At 42.6% G+C, this 19,029-nt stretch overlaps 1 protein-coding gene across 2 annotated transcripts in view; it reads right to left on the bottom strand.

The window, feature by feature from the left end:
- The window catches only part of LOC138288364 (zinc finger protein 19-like), a 62,332-nt gene that overhangs the window by 28,614 nt on the left and 14,689 nt on the right, over positions 1–19,029 (bottom strand). The window contains exons 2-6 of one of the 2 annotated variants that reach the window (XM_069229924.1): positions 15,839–15,965; positions 13,882–13,989; positions 13,388–13,412; positions 10,837–10,950; positions 8,521–8,631 (exon numbers count right to left, since the gene is read on the bottom strand). In XM_069229924.1, coding sequence (XP_069086025.1) covers positions 8,521–8,631; positions 10,837–10,950; positions 13,388–13,412; positions 13,882–13,920 — 289 coding nt within the window. In that variant the 5' untranslated portion in view covers positions 13,921–13,989; positions 15,839–15,965. The remainder of the gene's footprint in view (positions 1–8,520; positions 8,632–10,836; positions 10,951–13,387; positions 13,413–13,881; positions 13,990–15,838; positions 15,966–19,029) is intronic. The other variant, XM_069229923.1, reaches the window with a different exon arrangement.

Below are 19,029 nucleotides of genomic sequence, written 5' to 3'. Positions count from 1 at the left end.
CTTATTTTGCCACCTTACTGCAGATCTACATAGTGGGGCTGGAGGAAGCAGTAAGCAATAGTTACAGGGCTAGAATGCCTTTAATTCTGCAAACCTACTAACTTGCATGTTTTAAGGATTTTCACCATCTCTTCTCTAATCTTTTCCCATAATGAGAAAGGTTGGAAATTTACTTCTGACAATGGCAGAAGTATAAGTTCTTTTAGGGTTAGGAAAAAAGTGGTTGGAGGGAAGGTGAACTTTTACACACTTAACACAAGCAAATCTACACATGGATATTTGCTGGTGCGAAAATATACTTCACAAATATTTTCTAGGAGTCCTATTTCACAGACTACTTCTATAAGTTCTTGTGAATTCATGAAAGCCACTAATTCCAAGAAATATACCATGGGTGCACTTTTGTGACTTTCTTTGCGACTAGGGTCCCTAAATAGGTCTGCCGTTAACCAAGACATTTTGTTTTGTTTAAACTTCTATTTCTCTATGTATCGTATGGAGTTACTGTTACTGTAAGGGATCGCATTCGCTCTTCCACAAGGAGCTTATTGGCACACAAAGTAGTTTTGTTCAGTGCCAGGAACTACTGTGGCAATCAGTGGTGTAACAAACCTGGAGCGGGCCCCCTGCAAAGAACATGGAGCCCCCCCCTTTAGACTCAACCAGGACAGGTGCTGTGCTGAGGGAGCCCCTTCGAGGGAGCCTGCACGGCCTTTGTTATGCCGCTGGTGGCAATGTGTGCTTCTTGAGACCAAAAACGTTTTTTTTCTTTTTTGCCAGTGTTTGTTACAATGGTGCAGGCTTGGCAGCTCCCACAACAATGAAGTGTTACAAAACTGATTGCAAAACAAGAAATGCATTGACGAAACCAAAAGACTCACAAAAAAATGTTGGATCGGTTGACTTTGCCAGTGCTTGTTTATTTTCATCCTTCCCATAATCTTGATGAAAATGGTTACACTGATTTTTCCATTAGGAATATTTTTGGGAAGTACTAGCATGCATCAACACATTTAACTAAGTGACGCTTCAAAGAAATAGTACCTAATATTTCCTACTTGCATTTTTTTCTGATCATTTTAATTGAAAGCAAAGAATCATAACTCTTGCTTACAAGCTTCTGAAAACATTTGCATCTGATCAGAGAGCATTCTGGGAGCATTATACTTAGCCTCATGTTGTCAAACTATTCAAACGTGTGTGCACTTTTTTTTTTTTTTTACTGGAATCCCAGCATGTAGTTCAGTGTGACCTTAAAACATTTATTTACAGTGTCCACCCTAATAATGAAGGCTTTTCATTAACCCCTTCACTGCCAGGCCTTTCCCCCCCCTCATGTGCCAAGCCTGTTTTTTTTGGTTGTTTGGGGCAGTTTGCGCTTAGGCCCTCATAACTTTTTTGTCCGCATAAGCTACCCACGCCAAATTTGCATCCTTTTTTTCCAACATCCTAAGGATTCTAGAGGTACCCCCACTTTGTGGGTTTCCCTGAAGGACACCAAGAAATTAGCCAAAATACAGCAAAAAATTTTTTTTTAAAAAGGGAAAAAAGGGCTGTAGAAGAAGGCTTGTGTTTTTTTCCCTGAAAATGGCATCAACAAAGGGTTTGAGGTGCTAAAATCACCATCTTCCCAGCTTTCAGGAACAGGCAGACTTGAATCAGAAAACGCCATTTGTCAACACAATTTTGCCATTTTACTGGGACATACATTTTTACTATTTTTGTGCTTTCAGCCTCCTTCCAGTTAGTGACAGAAATGGGATTGAAACCAATGCTGGATCCCAGAACGCTAAACATTTCTGAAAAGAAGACAAAATTCTGAATTCAGCAAGGGGTAATTTGTGTAGATCCTACAAGGGTTTCCTACAGAAAATAACAGCTGAAATATATTTTTTTTTAATTGAGGTGTAAAAAAACAGCCATTTTCCCCCACATTTTACTCTGTAACTTTTTCCTGTGATGTCAGATTTTTTAAAGCAATATACATTTACGTCTGCTGGTCTTTTCTGGTTGCAGGGATATATAGGGCTTGTAGGTTCATCAAAAACCCAAGGTACCCAGAGCCAATAAATGAGCTGCATCTTGCAATGGGTTTTCATTCTATACTGGGTATACAGCAATTCATTTGCTGAAATATAAAGAGTGAAGAAAAGGTATGAAGAAAGCCTTTGTATTTCCAAAATGGGCACAAGATAAGGTGTTGAGAGGCAGTGGTTATTTGCACATCTCTAAATTCCGGGGTGCCCATACTAGCATGTGAATTACAAGGCATTTCTCAAATAGGCTTCTTTTTTACACACAGTCTTACATTTGGAAGGAAAAAATGTAGAGAAAGACAAGGGGCAATAACACTTGTTTTGCTATTCTGTGTTTCCCCTAATCTCCCGATAAAAATGGTACCTCACTTGCGTGGGTAGGCTTAATGCTCGCGACAGGAAATGCAACATGAACACATCACATTTTTACAATGAAATCTGATGTGTTTTTTGCAAAGTGCCTATTTGTAGATTTTGGCCTCTAGCTCAGCCGGCACAAAGGTAAACCTACCAAACCTGCGCATTTTTGAAAACTAGACACCTAGTGCAATCCAAAATGGGGTGACTTGTGGGGCTCCCACCAAGTTCTATTACCCAGAATCCTTTGCAACCTCAAAATTTGGCCCAAAAAAAAAAAAAACACTTTTTTCTCACATTTCGGTGACAGAAAGTTCTGGAATCTGAGAGGAGCCACAAATTTTCTTCCACCCAGCGTTCCCCCAAGTCTCCCGATAAAAATGGTACCTCACTTGTGTGGGTAGGCCAAATGCCCCAAAACACAATGTGGGCACATCACATTTTCCCAAAGAAAACAGAGCTGTTTTTTCCAGAGTGCCTAGCTGTGGATTTTGGCCTCTAGCTCAGCCGGCAGCTAGGGAAACCTACCAAACCTGCACATTTTTTAAAACTAGACACCTGGGGAATCCAAGATGGGGTGACTTGTGGGGCTCTCACTAGGTTCTGTTACCTGGAATCCCTTGCAAATACTTTTTCCTCACATTTTGGTGACAAAAAGTTCAGGAATCTGAGAGGAGCTACAAATTTCTTCCACCCAGCGTTCCCCCAAGTTTCCAGATAAAAATGGTACCTCACTTGTGTGGGTAGGCCTAGTACCCGTGAAAGGAATTGCCCTAAAACACTATCTGAACACATCAAAATGATCAAATTCAAAACAAACTGTTTTTGCGGGGACGGACATCTGCGTTTTTGGTCCTTGGCTTAGCAGCCATCTAGGGAAACATACCAAACCCAGACATTTCTGAAAACTAGACATGCAAGGGAGTCCAGGGAGGTGTGACTTGCGTGGATCCCCCAATGTTTTCTTACCCAGAATCCTCAGCAAACCTCAAATTTAGCTTTAAAAAAAAAAAATATCATATTTTTCCCACATTTCTGTGTGGGATCACTGCGCACCGGACAAATTTCCTACCACCCAACGTACCCCTCAGTGTCCGGGTAAAAATGATACCTCACTTGTGTAGGTGGGCCAAGTGCCTGTGACAGGGAAGAGCCAAAAACATGTCGAAATTGAGGGGAATGAAAGCGGGTCCAAAAGGGCAGTTTGAAAAAAATAATAATAATTTAGGCTGACAAGTGCAGCAGAATTTTTATCGGTATAGATGAGACAATGCTGGGTGGTAGGAATTTTGTGGATTCCTGCAGATTCCGGAAGGTTCCATCACAAAAATGTGGGAAAAATGTGTGATTTCCAGCTAAGTTGGAGGTTTGCAGGGCATTGTGGGTAAGAAAATGGTGCGGGGTGCATGTGAAGTACACCACCCTGGAATCACCCAGATGTTTCGTTTTCAGATGTGTCTAGGTCTTGTGGATTTTTCTACATGGCAGCGTTCGAAAGTCCAAAAAGTGCAGCCCTCACCATTCCAAGTGGGAAGATTTTGAGAGTTAGCCAAGCTCTCATGGCCTAAATGTAAAATCAAAACCCCAAATAATCAAATGTTCTTTTGCTTGGCATGGGATAAGATGTTTTAGTGTGCAGGAGGAAAGACTGCTACCCCCTTCAGTTGGGGGAAGGCATAACCAGGCCCATACTGGTTGGTAATCACCACCGCACATTTAAAAAAAAAAATTCCCTGGCATCTAGTAGACTTTCTGGCCCCCGGGGTGTGGATAGGAGGTAATTGCCTCATCTGCCCACTGGTGGGCAGAACAACTCTTGCCCCATTTATCTGGGGTGGGGATATGGCCATACCCCCGTTCTCTTATTTTGAAAAAAGATCTTCCCTGGTCTCTGGTGGGCTTTCTGCCAGCCTTCCAAAAATAGGCCGATCTGCCCCTAAGGGGGGCAGATAAGGCCAACGGTAATGTGCCCCCATGGGGAGTGACCATTGCCCAAGGGGCTGCCCCCTCCAAACAAAATACACACATACACACACACCAATCCCTGGTGCCTAAGTGGTTTCTGCCCCCCCCCCCCGGGGCAGATCGGCCTAAAAGAAATAGGCTGATCTGCCCCCAAGGGGAGCAGAAATGGCCTAAAATAAATTCCCCCCCCCCCCCAGGGGAGCGACCCTTGCCTAAGGGGTCGCTCCCCTAGGGTGAAATTGACGCAAAAAAAAAAAAAGTCTCTGGTGTCTAGGGGTTTCTGCCTCCCTTGGGGGCAGACTGGCCTAATAAAAATAGGCCGATCTGCCTCAAAGGGAGGCAGAAATGGCCTAAATACAATTTGCCCCCCAGGGGAGCGACCCTTGTCTAAGGGGTCACTCCCCATACATAAAAACAAAGTAAATTAAAAATATATATATATATCCCTGGTGTCTAGAGGTTTCTGCCTAATTATAATAGGCCGATCTGCCCCCAGGGGGCAGAAAAGGCCTAAAAATATTTTTCCTCCCTGGGAGCGGCCCTAGCCCAAGGGGCCGCTCCCCTTATGAGTAAGATATAAATAAAAAAAAATCCCTGGTGTCTAGTGGTTTCTGCCCCCGCCCCCCCCCCCCCCCCCATATCCCTGGTGTCTAGGGGTTTTCTGCCCCTCCCCCCCCCGGGGGCCAATAGGCCAATCTGACATAAAAAATAATATGGCCCCCTGGGGAGCAGCCCTTGTCCAGGGGGCCGCTTCCCTTATACATAAATATAAAAATCACTGGTGTCTAGTGGCCTAATAAAAATAGTCCAATCTGCCCACAGTGGGGGAGAAATGGCCTACAAATCATTTGCCCCCAGGGGAGCGATCCTTGCCTAAGGGTCGCTCCCCTCCTGCAACAACAACAAAAATACATAATCCCTGGCAACTAGAGGTTTCTGCCCCCCCGGGGGCAGCTCAGCCTAACAACAATAGGCTGATCTGCCCCTTGGGGTGCAGAAAAGGCCTTAAAAATAATTGCCCCCTTGGGGAGCTACCCTTGTTGAAATATATTTTTAAAAAATCCCTGGTGTCTAGTGGGCATTTCTGCTGCCCAATCGTATCTCGATCGGCCAGCAGAAATGCTGAGAGAGTCATGAAAGGAAAGGTCTTTCCTTTTCTTTCATGCCTCTCCCAATCGGAAGAGAAATGCTTCTGCATTTCTCTTCCGGGATCGCGCTGGAAGCATGCTTCCAGCGTGACCGGATTGACCTTCGGTCACAAAGCAAGTCTCAAGGAACAATGCTGGTGCCATGGACTGATCTGGAGGCAGGAACCCAAATTGGTACCTTGGCATTCCTTAGGGCCTGAAGGCACACAAGATGGAACCGGAAGCAGGGCCTCCTTAAAGGGTTCAGTATGCTATTGTATCGCTGATGGCCCAAGAAACTAGGATAAACTGAGATCAGCTGAGGAATCTGCTGACTTCGCAGGTGAACGACTCACATCATGTCACCTTCACGCTTTATCTTTGGGTTGAGCGTGGCAGATTGGGATCGAGTCTCGCTTTGCTTTTTTTTTCCATGTTTCCACTTAGACTTTAATATTTATTTATGGGAGGACTTCAAGTGTGACATTGACTACTTGCACGAATGGCCTCGGAAGCAAACAGAGTAAGCGCCTGCCCTGGAGAGAGAACAGGAATTACACAAGTGCCTCCATTTCTTTTTGTGTTTGCCAACATATAGCTACATTTCCCAGTCCAGGATCGTCTTTGGGTGATGAGGGCACATGACTGAGTTGTGGCCTGAGCCCAGACACTACAGGCACACAAGAGCCCGCAACCAACATCTGTTTTCAGCAGATGCAACATGGCTTGAAACCTGTAATTTTGGGTGGGGTTATTGTTCCCTAACACATTGGAGTTTGCCTGTAGAATTCGTTGGAATGCAGACTAATTGGGAGCTGAGCTCCAGATGTATGTCGGAAGGAGCAGAAAGAAAGTAATTGATCTCAATGCGTAGGGATTTCACTAACATGTGACTCCGCTCCATCACTTCTGTGGATGTACAAAGCCAACGGGAAGCCTCAAGGTGCCACCTGGTGGAGCACTGCTATGAAAACTTTCGAGAACCAGGGGAGTATTCCAAGGTGAGGAATTTACAGTTAGAAGTATCAATTGGAAACACCCCTTACAAGAACATTACATCACAATATAACAGTACACTTTTGATCTCCGACCCCAGCTACTCATCTAATTACAAAATAAATGTATGTTTGACTTTGATCCTTTCCAGCACTCTTCTGTCTTTGAGCTAGGTTGCACCATAAAAATACAACATATCTACATACAAACTCTCTCCACCAATAAGTACTGTGGGTTCTAGTAAAGTTATGTTTTGCCCACTCAGACTCCTACTTCTATTTTTTGTCCTCATATTTCACATTATATCAATTGTTATCCTTTTATCTAAAATACGCATAACTACCCTTTCGAAATTCAATACGTTTCTCTTCTTTCCTCATTTTGCCAGCCTCATGGTCTGGGTCTTTTACTTAGGTTCTCAAATTAACAATATGGTGCACTGAGCACTGCTTTCAAATGCTTGAATCTTAACTATATCTATTCTAATTGTGCAGCCTGTTCAATCAGGAGGCTGCATCACATGCAAACAATTCTGCAGGAGCCATCTTTCAAGTTAAGTCAAGCAAACACATCAGACCTGCAATGACAAAGCTGCACTGAATGCTGATGTTTATAAAATAATATAAATTTCAAAGTTTGGGTCTGGCAAACTGTGTCATCTTGGACCATGGCCGCATTAACTAAAGCCTCTCTCGCCAGAAACAACATGGCACAAACCCTGACCTGGAGTGTGCTTACACAGGACAGATTCAGAAACACAAACAGCTATCCTTACAATGGAAGCATGGTAAACTGCCTCCACGGCTTATAACTCAATCTTATGACTTTTGTGGTCTCTTTAAACCATATTATTGACCTATAAACTAAGATTGTTTGTTTGCACAGCTTTTGTGTATGAATGCTGTGACTCACCAAATAAGAGAAATACTTTAAACTGCACACTTACAACATTCAACATTTAGAGGCCAAACAACTCAAACTCAAGTCAGATGAAAGAGTACAAGAGTATAGACTAAGGATAACAAAAAGGTGATGGGTGAAATGCTTGAATTGTACTTATCCATTGGTAACTACTCTACTTTTGTTCACTATGCCACTCAGAGACATAGACCAGCCGTAGGGCCTCATTATGACTTTGGCGGTCCTTTCACAGGACCGCCGAAGCCGCTGCAGACAAAAGACCGGCAGTAATGAAGGTCTTTTGCCCACCCTATTAGGAGTTTTCTGCTGGGCCAGTGGGTGAAAACAGGGTTTCCGCCCGTTGGCCCTGCAGAAAACTCACCACAACATTGACGCCGGCTCGTAATTGAGCCAGTGATAATGTTGTGGTCCATCGGTGCGACAGTATCCGTCGCGCATTTCACTGCCCGTAATTCAGGAAGTGAAATGTGCAATGGGGTTGTCCATGGGGGCCCCTGCACTGCCCATGCCAGGTGCATAGGCAGTGCAGGGTCCCCCATGGGGCCACAAAATCCCCTTTCTTCCAGCCTTTGCATAGCAGGTGAGACAGCCATTAAAAGGCTGTCGGAAAGGGGACTTGTAATCCCCAGGGCAGTGCTGCATCTAGCGAGACCGCCAGGCTGTTGACAAACAGCAACCTGGCGGTGCCGGCGGTAGGACCATGGCACAGCTGCCACGGTCATAATAGGGCGGTCCGACCGCCCTGACCTATCTGCGGGGGTCCGACCGCCATCGCGAGTGTGGCAGTCTTGAGACCGCCACACTCGTAATGAGGGCCTTAGTCTTGTTCCAATAAGAACAGACAAGCCTGGACAGCAATCAGGTCCCTTCCAGATAGGCACACAAACAACCTCACCCCACTACCTTTTAGACTATTTAGGCCTATCTACAGCTTTATTACTACGATTGTGAGAGCGAGCCCCATATCTGGGCACATCTGTATAGAGTATAAATTACTGAAACCAAGGGGTGTTTGAACAAAAATGGTAGAAAGGCCACAGACCCTGTACTTTTCTAGAAGTTGTCAGCAGGAGTTCATATTGATATTTTTAACCAACAAGACAACATCAAGTACTCACCTGCAGGGCTGTCAGTATGTTCTCTTTTACGAAGGTTGGGGTGGTCAATAGAACAGTGCTCTCTCTCTTCTTTTATTTGAAATGAAACTACTGATGTGGCAATCACTTGATCTATAATTAAAATATACAAGTTCAATATATTAGTATACAATACAGACATGTTCAAATGAGGTGTTGTCAAAGGAGAAAACAAAATTGTGATGGAGATATCTGTATCATAAAAATGATGTCCTGAACGAAGTTTGAAATAATTTAATCATACATACAAAAACTCATCCAAGTAAATAACAATACTAAAATATCCCTATTCATAATGACGAAAATGTTAGTAACCTTTAGCAGGGTAAACTTCCTCACTGGGAACCCCATTCACACCTACCACACCTCTGTTTTGTTATCTAGAGTAAATCCCAACTTTATTCCATACATGGCCCCTGGCGTGCTGGAGTGAAGCCAGGCACATTGGCAAAAGATGCCCCTGCCTCCATGGCATCTTTGAGACTGTGTGAGCATGGGAAAGATGGCATGCTGGTCCCCCTACTAAAGAGGCCAAATGGTCACCATGCATGAACTGGGGAGCTGCAAGTCCAGCCTTGAAACATGCTGGGAGGGCAAATAGATTTGACAAGAATTCACAGTTTACCTAAACAGATTATTCAGTGACCAATCCCTCTTTTACAGGGAGTGCAGAATTATTAGGCAAATGAGTATTTTGACCACATCATCCTCTTTATGCATGTTGTCTTACTCCAAGCTGTATAGGCTCGAAAGCCTACTACCAATTAAGCATATTAGGTGATGTGCATCTCTGTAATGAGAAGGGGTGTGGTCTAATGACATCAACACCCTATATCAGGTGTGCATAATTATTAGGCAACTTCCTTTCCTTTGGCAAAATGGGTCAAAAGAAGGACTTGACAGGCTCAGAAAAGTCAAAAATAGTGAGATATCTTGCAGAGGGATGCAGCACTCTTAAAATTGCAAAGCTTCTGAAGCGTGATCATCGCACAATCAAGCGTTTCATTCAAAATAGTCAACAGGGTCGCAAGAAGCGTGTGGAAAAACCAAGGCGCAAAATAACTGCCCATGAACTGAGAAAAGTCAAGCGTGCAGCTGCCACGATGCCACTTGCCACCAGTTTGGCCATATTTCAGAGCTGCAACATCACTGGAGTGCCCAAAAGCACAAGGTGTGCAATACTCACAGACATGGCCAAGGTAAGAAAGGCTGAAAGACGACCACCACTGAACAAGACACACAAGCTGAAACGTCAAGACTGGGCCAAGAAATATCTCAAGACTGATTTTTCTAAGGTTTTATGGACTGATGAAATGAGAGTGAGTCTTGATGGGCCAGATGGATGGGCCCGTGGCTGGATTGGTAAAGGGCAGAGAGCTCCAGTCCGACTCAGACGCCAGCAAGGTGGAGGTGGGGTACTGGTTTGGGCTGGTATCATCAAAGATGAGCTTGTGGGGCCTTTTCGGGTTGAGGATGGAGTCAAGCTCAACTCCCAGTCCTACTGCCAGTTCCTGGAAGACACCTTCTTCAAGCAGTGGTACAGGAAGAAGTCTGCATCCTTCAAGAAAAACATGATTTTCATGCAGGACAATGCTCCATCACACGCGTCCAAGTACTCCACAGCGTGGCTGGCAAGAAAGGGTATAAAAGAAGGAAATCTAATGACATGGCCTCCTTGTTCACCTGATCTGAACCCCATTGAGAACCTGTGGTCCATCATCAAATGTGAGATTTACAAGGTGGGAAAACAGTACACCTCTCTGAACAGTGTCTGGGAGGCTGTGGTTGCTGCTGCACGCAATGTTGATGGTGAACAGATCAAAACACTGACAGCATCCATGGATGGCAGGCTTTTGAGTGTCCTTGCAAAGAAAGGTGGCGATATTGGTCACTGATTTGTTTTTGATTTGTTTTTGAATGTCAGAAATGTATATTTGTGAATGTTGAGATGTTATATTGGTTTCACTGGTAATAATAAATAATTGAAATGGGTATATATTTTTTTTTTGTTAAGTTGCCTAATAATTATGCACAGTAATAGTCACCTGCACACACAGATATCCCCCTAACATAGCTAAAACTAAAAACAAACTAAAAACTACTTCCAAAAATATTCAGCTTTGATATTAATGAGTTTTTTGGGTTAATTGAGAACATGGTTGTTGTTCAATAATAAAATTAATCCTCAAAAATACAACTTGCCTAATAATTCTGCACTCCCTGTATAACAGCATCTCCAACTTGATGAGAAGTCGTCATTCATGCTTAGCACAGCATAGAGGGGCATTCTTTACACACCTGAGCTGGGACTGGTGATGTTTCGTGTACTTTCCATGTCAAGATTCTCAATATACATTGCTCTTGGCTCTTCTTCACTCCCCAAAGGGATGTTGCCATCGAGAAAAGGAAGCCCTAAACACAAGTTGAAAACCATTTAATCATAAAATAAGCGCAGATAATCCAATGTTAAAGTGAACCCACTGAGTCAGTGAAAAAAAAAAAAAAACTTTAGAAGTGCCCAAAAGCAGAATGCCACCCAATAAATTATCCAGACAGACTTTTAACTATAAGGGCAATTTTACAGAGGACAATAATGTGCTTTGCAATGGCTCACGTGCAACTGACACTAAGTAAGTTCCCAATTTAAAACAATCTATTAAATAATGAAAAGGGCTGATAATTATTTAAAACTAATGGAGGGATGTGAGAATGCACGTTTGCTCTAGAGAGAAACCCTATAATAGTGCTAGTGACTGGCTTTTAGGGGTGCTATGTAGTTTATAGAGGAGGTAATCATCTTCATATTAACTGATCTGCTAACCATTTGCCGCAGGTGCAGTTTGAGAACATAGAACAGTGCTTGGAGCTCACAAGGTCACATATATTCGTTACCCCCTCTGCCAGTCAGTCTCACTCTTTGGAGGGGAAGCAGTGCGCCCAATCATGTGCAGAAAGAGCCAAATTGGTCTAAAAAAAAGGCATGCAAAAATCTCAGGTGATAAATCCTCAACTATATCTCATATAGACAGCCAAAGCTCTCCCTAAGCTTTGAAAAACATAATTATCTGAATTCTGGAGGAATGTGGAAATTAATTCTCCTGGGCATGCTTTTGCAGCAACCTTTGGAAAAGTGAAAGGCAGATCAGCTCATCTGCTCACCAGCTAACAACAAAATGAATTCCATGATTCTGTTTCCAAAGAGTCCCAGCTAAAGGACCTGGATGTCAATTTACAAATCTCAGGGGGCTTTCTTGAAGAATTATTGGTGATTCTTGTAAAGTCCATAAACTAGCCCACTCATGGTTTCCAGATTCCACAATGCCCAAGCAGACATCTCCTGCTTGGGCAACAAAAACATGGATACATGTTTTATTACAATGTAAATATTGAGCACACTAAAGCACTTCTTAAACTCAAACCACTCTTTAAAAAAGGCCACCCTGGTATCTAAGCTTGATTACTGCAACTGACCAGGGATAGGGCAATGTGAGTTTCCTGCCCAACAAAACTGTAACCTCTTGACTGTCAGCCCCCCTAGGAAGATGGCATCTTGACACAACATGTCACATCAGTTTCTTCGTCAGTCCATCAGTTCTAAAAAAATTATGAAGTTTGCACACCTCCATAATGGACATCAGAATCCTAATCAAACAAGTGGCTACTAGTCACCAAACACAGCCCTAACTCCATCACAACCTCAATATGACTGGCAATCCTTGAACACAATAACCACACCTAAAGCCACTGTCAGCGATGCTGTTGAATTACTCTGGGGGCTCCATATCATGACACACTTCGCCATGCATAGCTAATTACTCCACATATTATATCACTGATGAGATCTTGTAATGCATCTTTAATATTATCACCTCAACTTTTGCAATAAAATTATTGATAAGAAAACTGTGAATGGCAAGGGCACGAGTTATAGCTACCTTAAGGCGTGAATTATAGTTACTTGAAGGAACTCTATAACTGCTGAATTTCTATGGTTTTGAACGAGTAAATTCAGAACCTAACTATAACGTCCCTGAACCCTTTGGTTTTTTCAGTGTGTATAGATAGGTCCACACACAATAAACAATGGTGGTTGCCAATGTGTAGTAATAGTTAGCTTAGACTTTCTATATGAAGAGCGTTTTTTGTGGCTAATAAAACTTTGGCACCATTTGAAGAATCTTTATGAAACTTTTAGAGAAAAAAAAAACAGTTAATCCCCCTCCGCTCCTTCCCTTAAAATTTTGTGGGTAATCCCTCAAGTGTAGCCCAAGAAAAAGGGGAGGGGCCCAAAACACAATTTCCCCATACCATTTCCACAAGTAATTTTAGACAGTGCTACAGCAAAAACGACTGAATTACACTAAATTTGGCATAAAGCAAGATCTTTACCCAGAAAGTGTGCTTTTATGCGATTTGGTGTAAATCTGTTCAGCATTTTTGGAGTAATTATGGTTCACAATTTATGGATATACCGACAGGCTCAAATTCAAATATTCAAGCCTTCTGATTGGTTGAGTTTTTTTTTGTTTTTTTTGTTTTTGAACAAGCAGTCTTATTGGCTGGCCGTAACATGACCAGAAAGGCACCTAAAAAGATAGGATTATCATACTTTTTACGTGCAGAGTTCTCCAACCCAAGTGCGGAGTCTATGCACTCGTAAACCTACTACTCAAATGCACTTTCACAAACACACTCTTGTGAATATTGAAAAAGTGCACATTTACACAAAAGTGTAAGTTTACCTTTCTGAATCATATATATAAATAAATATATATCTCCCCTGTGTCATGCTCTCGTTGGGTTGGGAAATGGGAAGATGACTGGGGTAAAATGAATAAATGTACTTTACTTGCATTTTCCCCTCGCTTCAAAGCCTGTTACGAGAACATGGAGAAAGAAAACAGTTTCAGTGACACTGATGGTACGAAGCACTTGCAACAGAAAGAGAAGCCACAAACCTCAAATGCCTCACTGTCTCCCCTTGACCATATGTTACCCGATCATAGCAGCATTTCACCTGGCTGTATTTTCTCATTAACTGCCTGCTATGCAGCTCTGTTAGAGCCGGACTGCTACACTATGGAAATTTAATACATTGGTGATACACCGATCTAAACATTTTCTTGTACATTAATATTCTAAAGATTAGTGTAGCACACGGATGACCTGTTGTGGGTAAATGTCCAAGGGAAGAGTAACCACATATATACAGCTATGGGTCAAATTGTCTCTTGGTGGTGACAGTGGCAATCAATCAATGCATGGCTGTCTGGCAACTAAGAGCAATCCCCAAATCTACTACTGTCTTATCAACACGGCAGCACTAGTACAGAAATCACTTACTTGGTGACACAGTCCTAAATCTTCTGCCAGTGATCTCATGGTCTCCAGGACTCCGGCATTTCCTGTCTTCAGCCCTCAATGAAAAGATAGATGCAGCAATAAGGGGACCTGTTGTCAGAGTCAAACAAACAATCAGTCTGTGGAGAGCTTTGGGTGCGGACAAACTACCCAGAATAAACTACATCAAAAATAATCTGAGTGATTATGAAACCCCCCAGTGTACTGACTAAACATCCTTGTTAACAATGGGCAAAGGGTTCAATCTGTGGCCTCTATTCCTCTGCTACCTCCTCTGCCACACCCCATCTGCCTAGGAATTCATTCTGGCGCAGTGATCATCCAAATTACAGGACTACAGCACCGTCATCAGAGAATTGTCAATTTTGATTGACATTTGAGTAATTAGCGCACTCTCAATGAATGATCTGCCTTTCTCATTGACATTCCGTGATAAGGCAGTATTCTCTCAACCTACACCTGGACTACCCCCGCTCAAAGAGCAGATCCTCACTCTGCAGCTCCGCCTTGCTGGTGGGAATAGGAATATGGATCTGCCACGCTATAGGTCCATGTGTTCAATCCTACTGCTGGGAGCAGGCCATGCACGTTATTCTACATTTATCTCCTTATGCTCTATCTGGAGGTCATGCTTCGCATTTTCGACATGCCAAGGCAGTACCTGCAGATTTTGATCTAAATGCTGAGGATGTCACTATTCATCTTCCTGTCTTCAGGTCACTTTGTCTTTTTGATAGCAATCATTTAGCCACCTGCTGCTTGCGTTTTGTACTTTTGTTGAATTCCTGGTGGTTGGTGGCATTTTGAGAGGCTGTATTAAAGCACCAATAAGGACGAGAGACGCACCACGGTGAAGGCCAGCACATCACACCACAGTTTAAAAAGCAGGCATGTAGGAAAATCTGTTAGACCCTTTTTAGTAATCGTATAGCCTAACACATAGCCAGAGACAGTCTCTTGTTCTACCATCTTGTTTTCATTATTATTCACTTATAAGGTGCGCTAACACCTGTACATCATTGTAAACATTCCTCAGGCAAGGCTGAAGAGGCCTATGAAAAGAGCGGGGCTTTCATATACCGTCTACAAGTGAGATAGTTTCCCAGCGCTATTAAAGACAGCATCCCAGATATTTGATACTACATAGAGGTTTGATTGTCCTCCGATATGATTTTCAAAGACACAGTGGACTTTGAGCAATAGCTGACCTGTGGAGAGCAGGGAGTGCCTGGGTATGTAAGGAGTTAGCAGATGTTTTAAGTCGGATTGCTCTTGGCCATTGAAGAGTCTAGGTGCAAAACACAGGGCCTTAAACTCCACACTTTATTTTCCCATCGGCAGCCAGTTTAAGGAGCTGCAAGCGTTTGAAACGTCTCAATTTGCGTAACTTGCACCATCTGCTCTCCATAAGGGTAAACCACCTACTATCTCTGTTTTTCTCCACTACCCACACACTGTCTATGGCCATCTCGCCTCCCTGCCTTACAACCCATCCGGATCTCCCCGTCTTAATTAATGATGCCTTTAAGTGACAAGATACATCACTAATCAAATGCGAAGCTTCAGAGAACCAGGTGTCCAAGTAAGTGCGGCTAAAAGTAATTCTTTGACTTTTGCTGCTGGGACTATCCTTACGTACCAAACAACTGCGAAAGGTGATCTAATCCACCTGAATTCCACCCTCCTGGGAGTATCCGATCTGCATGCACTGCAGTTTACTGTAACTGATGGCAGTGCTAGAATCATGGTTTGGTGAACCGAGAAATTCTCAGTTAATGGTTTCTGTTCTCTAACACATCCATGTTTGCATATCCTATCTAAAAAATGTCTGGAAATACGAAATGGGAATTGTAGAATATTACAAAATTACATTTTATAATTACTGAAGATAGATCAAATTACTGGTCTAAAACAAGCTTAGATATCCCTAAAGCTTTACCGAGAGACATCAAGGCTTGTTGAATGTCCTTCATCACGTTCCTGTAAAGCTCCTTCTGCCACTCGTGTAAAAGCTTCCACTCCTCTTCAGAGAAATAGGCAGCGACATCCTGGAATGTAACTGGTGCCTAAAAGAACATATTCACTTTTTTTTTTACAAGCAAAGCATGATGCCCCTTTTCACCCATTTTAGTACTGGTGCATGTTCTCTCAAGGAGCATCACAAGCATGAGATTGAAGTTATCATTGTACATCGAGTAGCTAAACAAGAAAAAAAGACAGATTAGGATGAGAATGGGTTGAGGATAGCCAGCAGGTGGGGGTTGGCTGACTGGATGAGCCTCTTTTGTATGTATTCATAGAACGCCAATTCTCGAAAGTAGGATAGGAGAATCTTGATTTTATTAAAAACACAAGGGCTGGAATTATTTATGTATCCTTCAATGACACACCTCACAGTATTTTTAAATTACATCACCCACGATAACTATTACAATATAATTTCTAGAATCTGAATGTTGACCGTCATTAACATTGCTCTCAACCAGCATGCCTGCTCTCAGAACACTCTGCAACAACACCACTTTAAATTCACTCTCCTTTTCTTTGCACCTGAATATAATCTCTTCTAAAAACTCCTCCTCCTCCACTCGGACTGCTGAGCAGTTATTCTGAAAAAAGAGAATTTTCATACAAACAGGCAACAAATATCAAATCTACACTTTCTATATCATTATAATAATTTCTGAACAAAGTTTTCCTTTTCCCCACTATTTTTCCCACCTACAGACGCCATTTTGTTTTATCTTCATAACGAGGATAAATACTCGTTCACAATGTTTATTCTCTTTCTCGCTTCAAAAATATCTCCATCAAGCGCATAAATCTAGTATTAATATCAAAAGCACCTATACCTAAATTTCTTCTGAATGTAATTAGACATAAGAGGGTTGTCAAATTCCAGCTTATTTGCTTAATGTACTCTTATTACCAGGCAATGTCCTGACCAACTAAATTATCTTTTCTACATCGCAGGTGCAGCTAACCCTCGCCTTCTGTGGTCTCAAATCATTCTGCACACCAACACCTCACGCCCAATAGTTTTTCTTGCTTTCCAGAATATGGAGCAGAAACGTCTGATGGATAACAACTTTTAGTTCTGTAACTCAGACTTTTTCAAACCAACTAATTTAAAACATTTGCTGTCACTGTAGTAGTAGCCTCCATGGGATGCACACCACATGTTCCACATTCCTCTAGACCTCTTCCTTGTGCCTGGTACCCATTCACCTCTGAACAATCCTGAAGCCTCCATTAACAGACTCCTGAATCTACTGTATCAAGTGGTGCTTAAAAACAAGAAGGTTCAGGGCCATGCTTGGTACCAAAATTTTCCTTTGCCTTTTCTCTATCAAAATATCCCTAATTTCACTAATCAGGTAGGGTTCCTCTGCTGCTTGTTTTAATACCCTCGAATCCATCTCCTCCCCAGAGCCAGAACTCTGTATTATGATGAACAGAGCAAACATGTAATCTTTTATTCCCTTCCTAAAATGTTGAAATGCAGCCTCTACTAGTCCAGTTGGATCTAGACTCCAACCAACATACTTTTGACTTTCAGCCGTTAAATATGATGTAAGCAAATCTGCGTCTAGGTGAACCATCTTTCTCTGAAATGTCTGAAAGTAATCCGGAATTAACCTTCTGTCACTGTTATCTGTGGGATACATTTAGTTCCAATCTGCCATCTGATTCTCCTCCCCTGGCAAATATTCCATTCTCAACGCTATCATGTGCTGCAGATAAAAATGCCATAGCTCCTTTGCTAATTCGGTCAACTGCCTTGCTGTTCTTCCCCATAAATGTTTTATATAATGAACGGTGGACACATGGTCCATTCTTAGAATCATCGAGCTTCTCATAATTTGGGACTGAAGCTCCTTAATGTCAGTATTCCTGCTCTCATCACCAAACTATATTTATGTATGTCCTTCTCTTCCATAGTTCACTCGTCTCTTTGTGCCCCAATGGGCCCCCATCCAAACAAATTTGTATCCAATTGCACTAAACAATTGTACTACAAATTCTGTCTTCACTTCAGATATCACTGTGTAATTCTTATATTTTATTCCAAGATTCTGTTTGTCCCATGGGGAAACCATGTTGCAAAATCAAGATTTATCATTCTAAGAGTTCTTAGGAAAATCCTTCCACTTCCCTCTATTTCAGATACAGAAGTCCTTATTACTTCTAGACTAAGCTGCAGGAACCTCCTGTACATGGGTTTACAAGAATATCGTCATCACTTGCAAAATGTGGAAATCACCACATCAGATTCCTCCAGAGGCTTCCATCGCATAAGGCAGTATCCAGCTACCTGAAAGAATTACATTGGCATCTCATAACGCACAATTTTTGAGGAAAACGTCTGGAATCTGCAGGGAGACACACGTCTTACCACACCGCATTCCCCCAAGTCTCCTGATAAAAATGATATCTCACTTGTGTGGGTGGGCCAAGGGACCTTGGCACAAAAGGCCCTAAAGTGCTATGTGAAGAGATCAGCAATAGGGACAGCTGCAGGATTTGGGGCTATGTTTTGCTGCCATCCATGGAACCTTACCAACCACAGTCATTTTTTAAAAGCAGGCAACCAGGGAATTCCATCCTGGATTCCCCAAGGTCTGGTTTTAAGAAATGTACAGGTTTGCTAGGTTTCCCTAGGTACCTGCTGAGCTAGGCCCGAAAATCCACAGCTACCCACCTTGCAAAAAAACGATCAATTTTGAGTGGAAAAATGTGATGTACCCATGTTGCGTTTCCTGACAGGGGCAATAGGCTTACCTGCACAAGTGAGTTACCATTTTTATGAGAAGGCTTAGAGTAATGCTGGGAGGAAGTAAGATTGTGGCTCCCTGCATATTCCAGAACTTTCCATCACAGAAATGAGAGGAAAATATGTTTTTAAGTCAAAGAATGAGGTTTACAAGGGATTCTGGGTAGACTAACCTGGTGAGAAGCAACAAAGTCACCCCATCTTGGATTCCCCTAGGTGTCTACTTTAAAAAAAATGTACACCAGGTGTAGGTGCCGACTGAGCTAAGGTCCAAAACTCCACAGCTAGGTACATTGCAAAACAAGCATTGAAAATCCAGTAGTTCTTGCTTATACAAGAGCCGCTGGCTTTGCCAA

This window comes from Pleurodeles waltl, chromosome 4_1 (assembly GCF_031143425.1).
Source record: "Pleurodeles waltl isolate 20211129_DDA chromosome 4_1, aPleWal1.hap1.20221129, whole genome shotgun sequence".
Classification (NCBI taxonomy): Eukaryota; Metazoa; Chordata; class Amphibia; order Caudata; family Salamandridae; genus Pleurodeles; species Pleurodeles waltl.
This window is presented reverse-complemented; position numbering and strand designations above follow the sequence as displayed.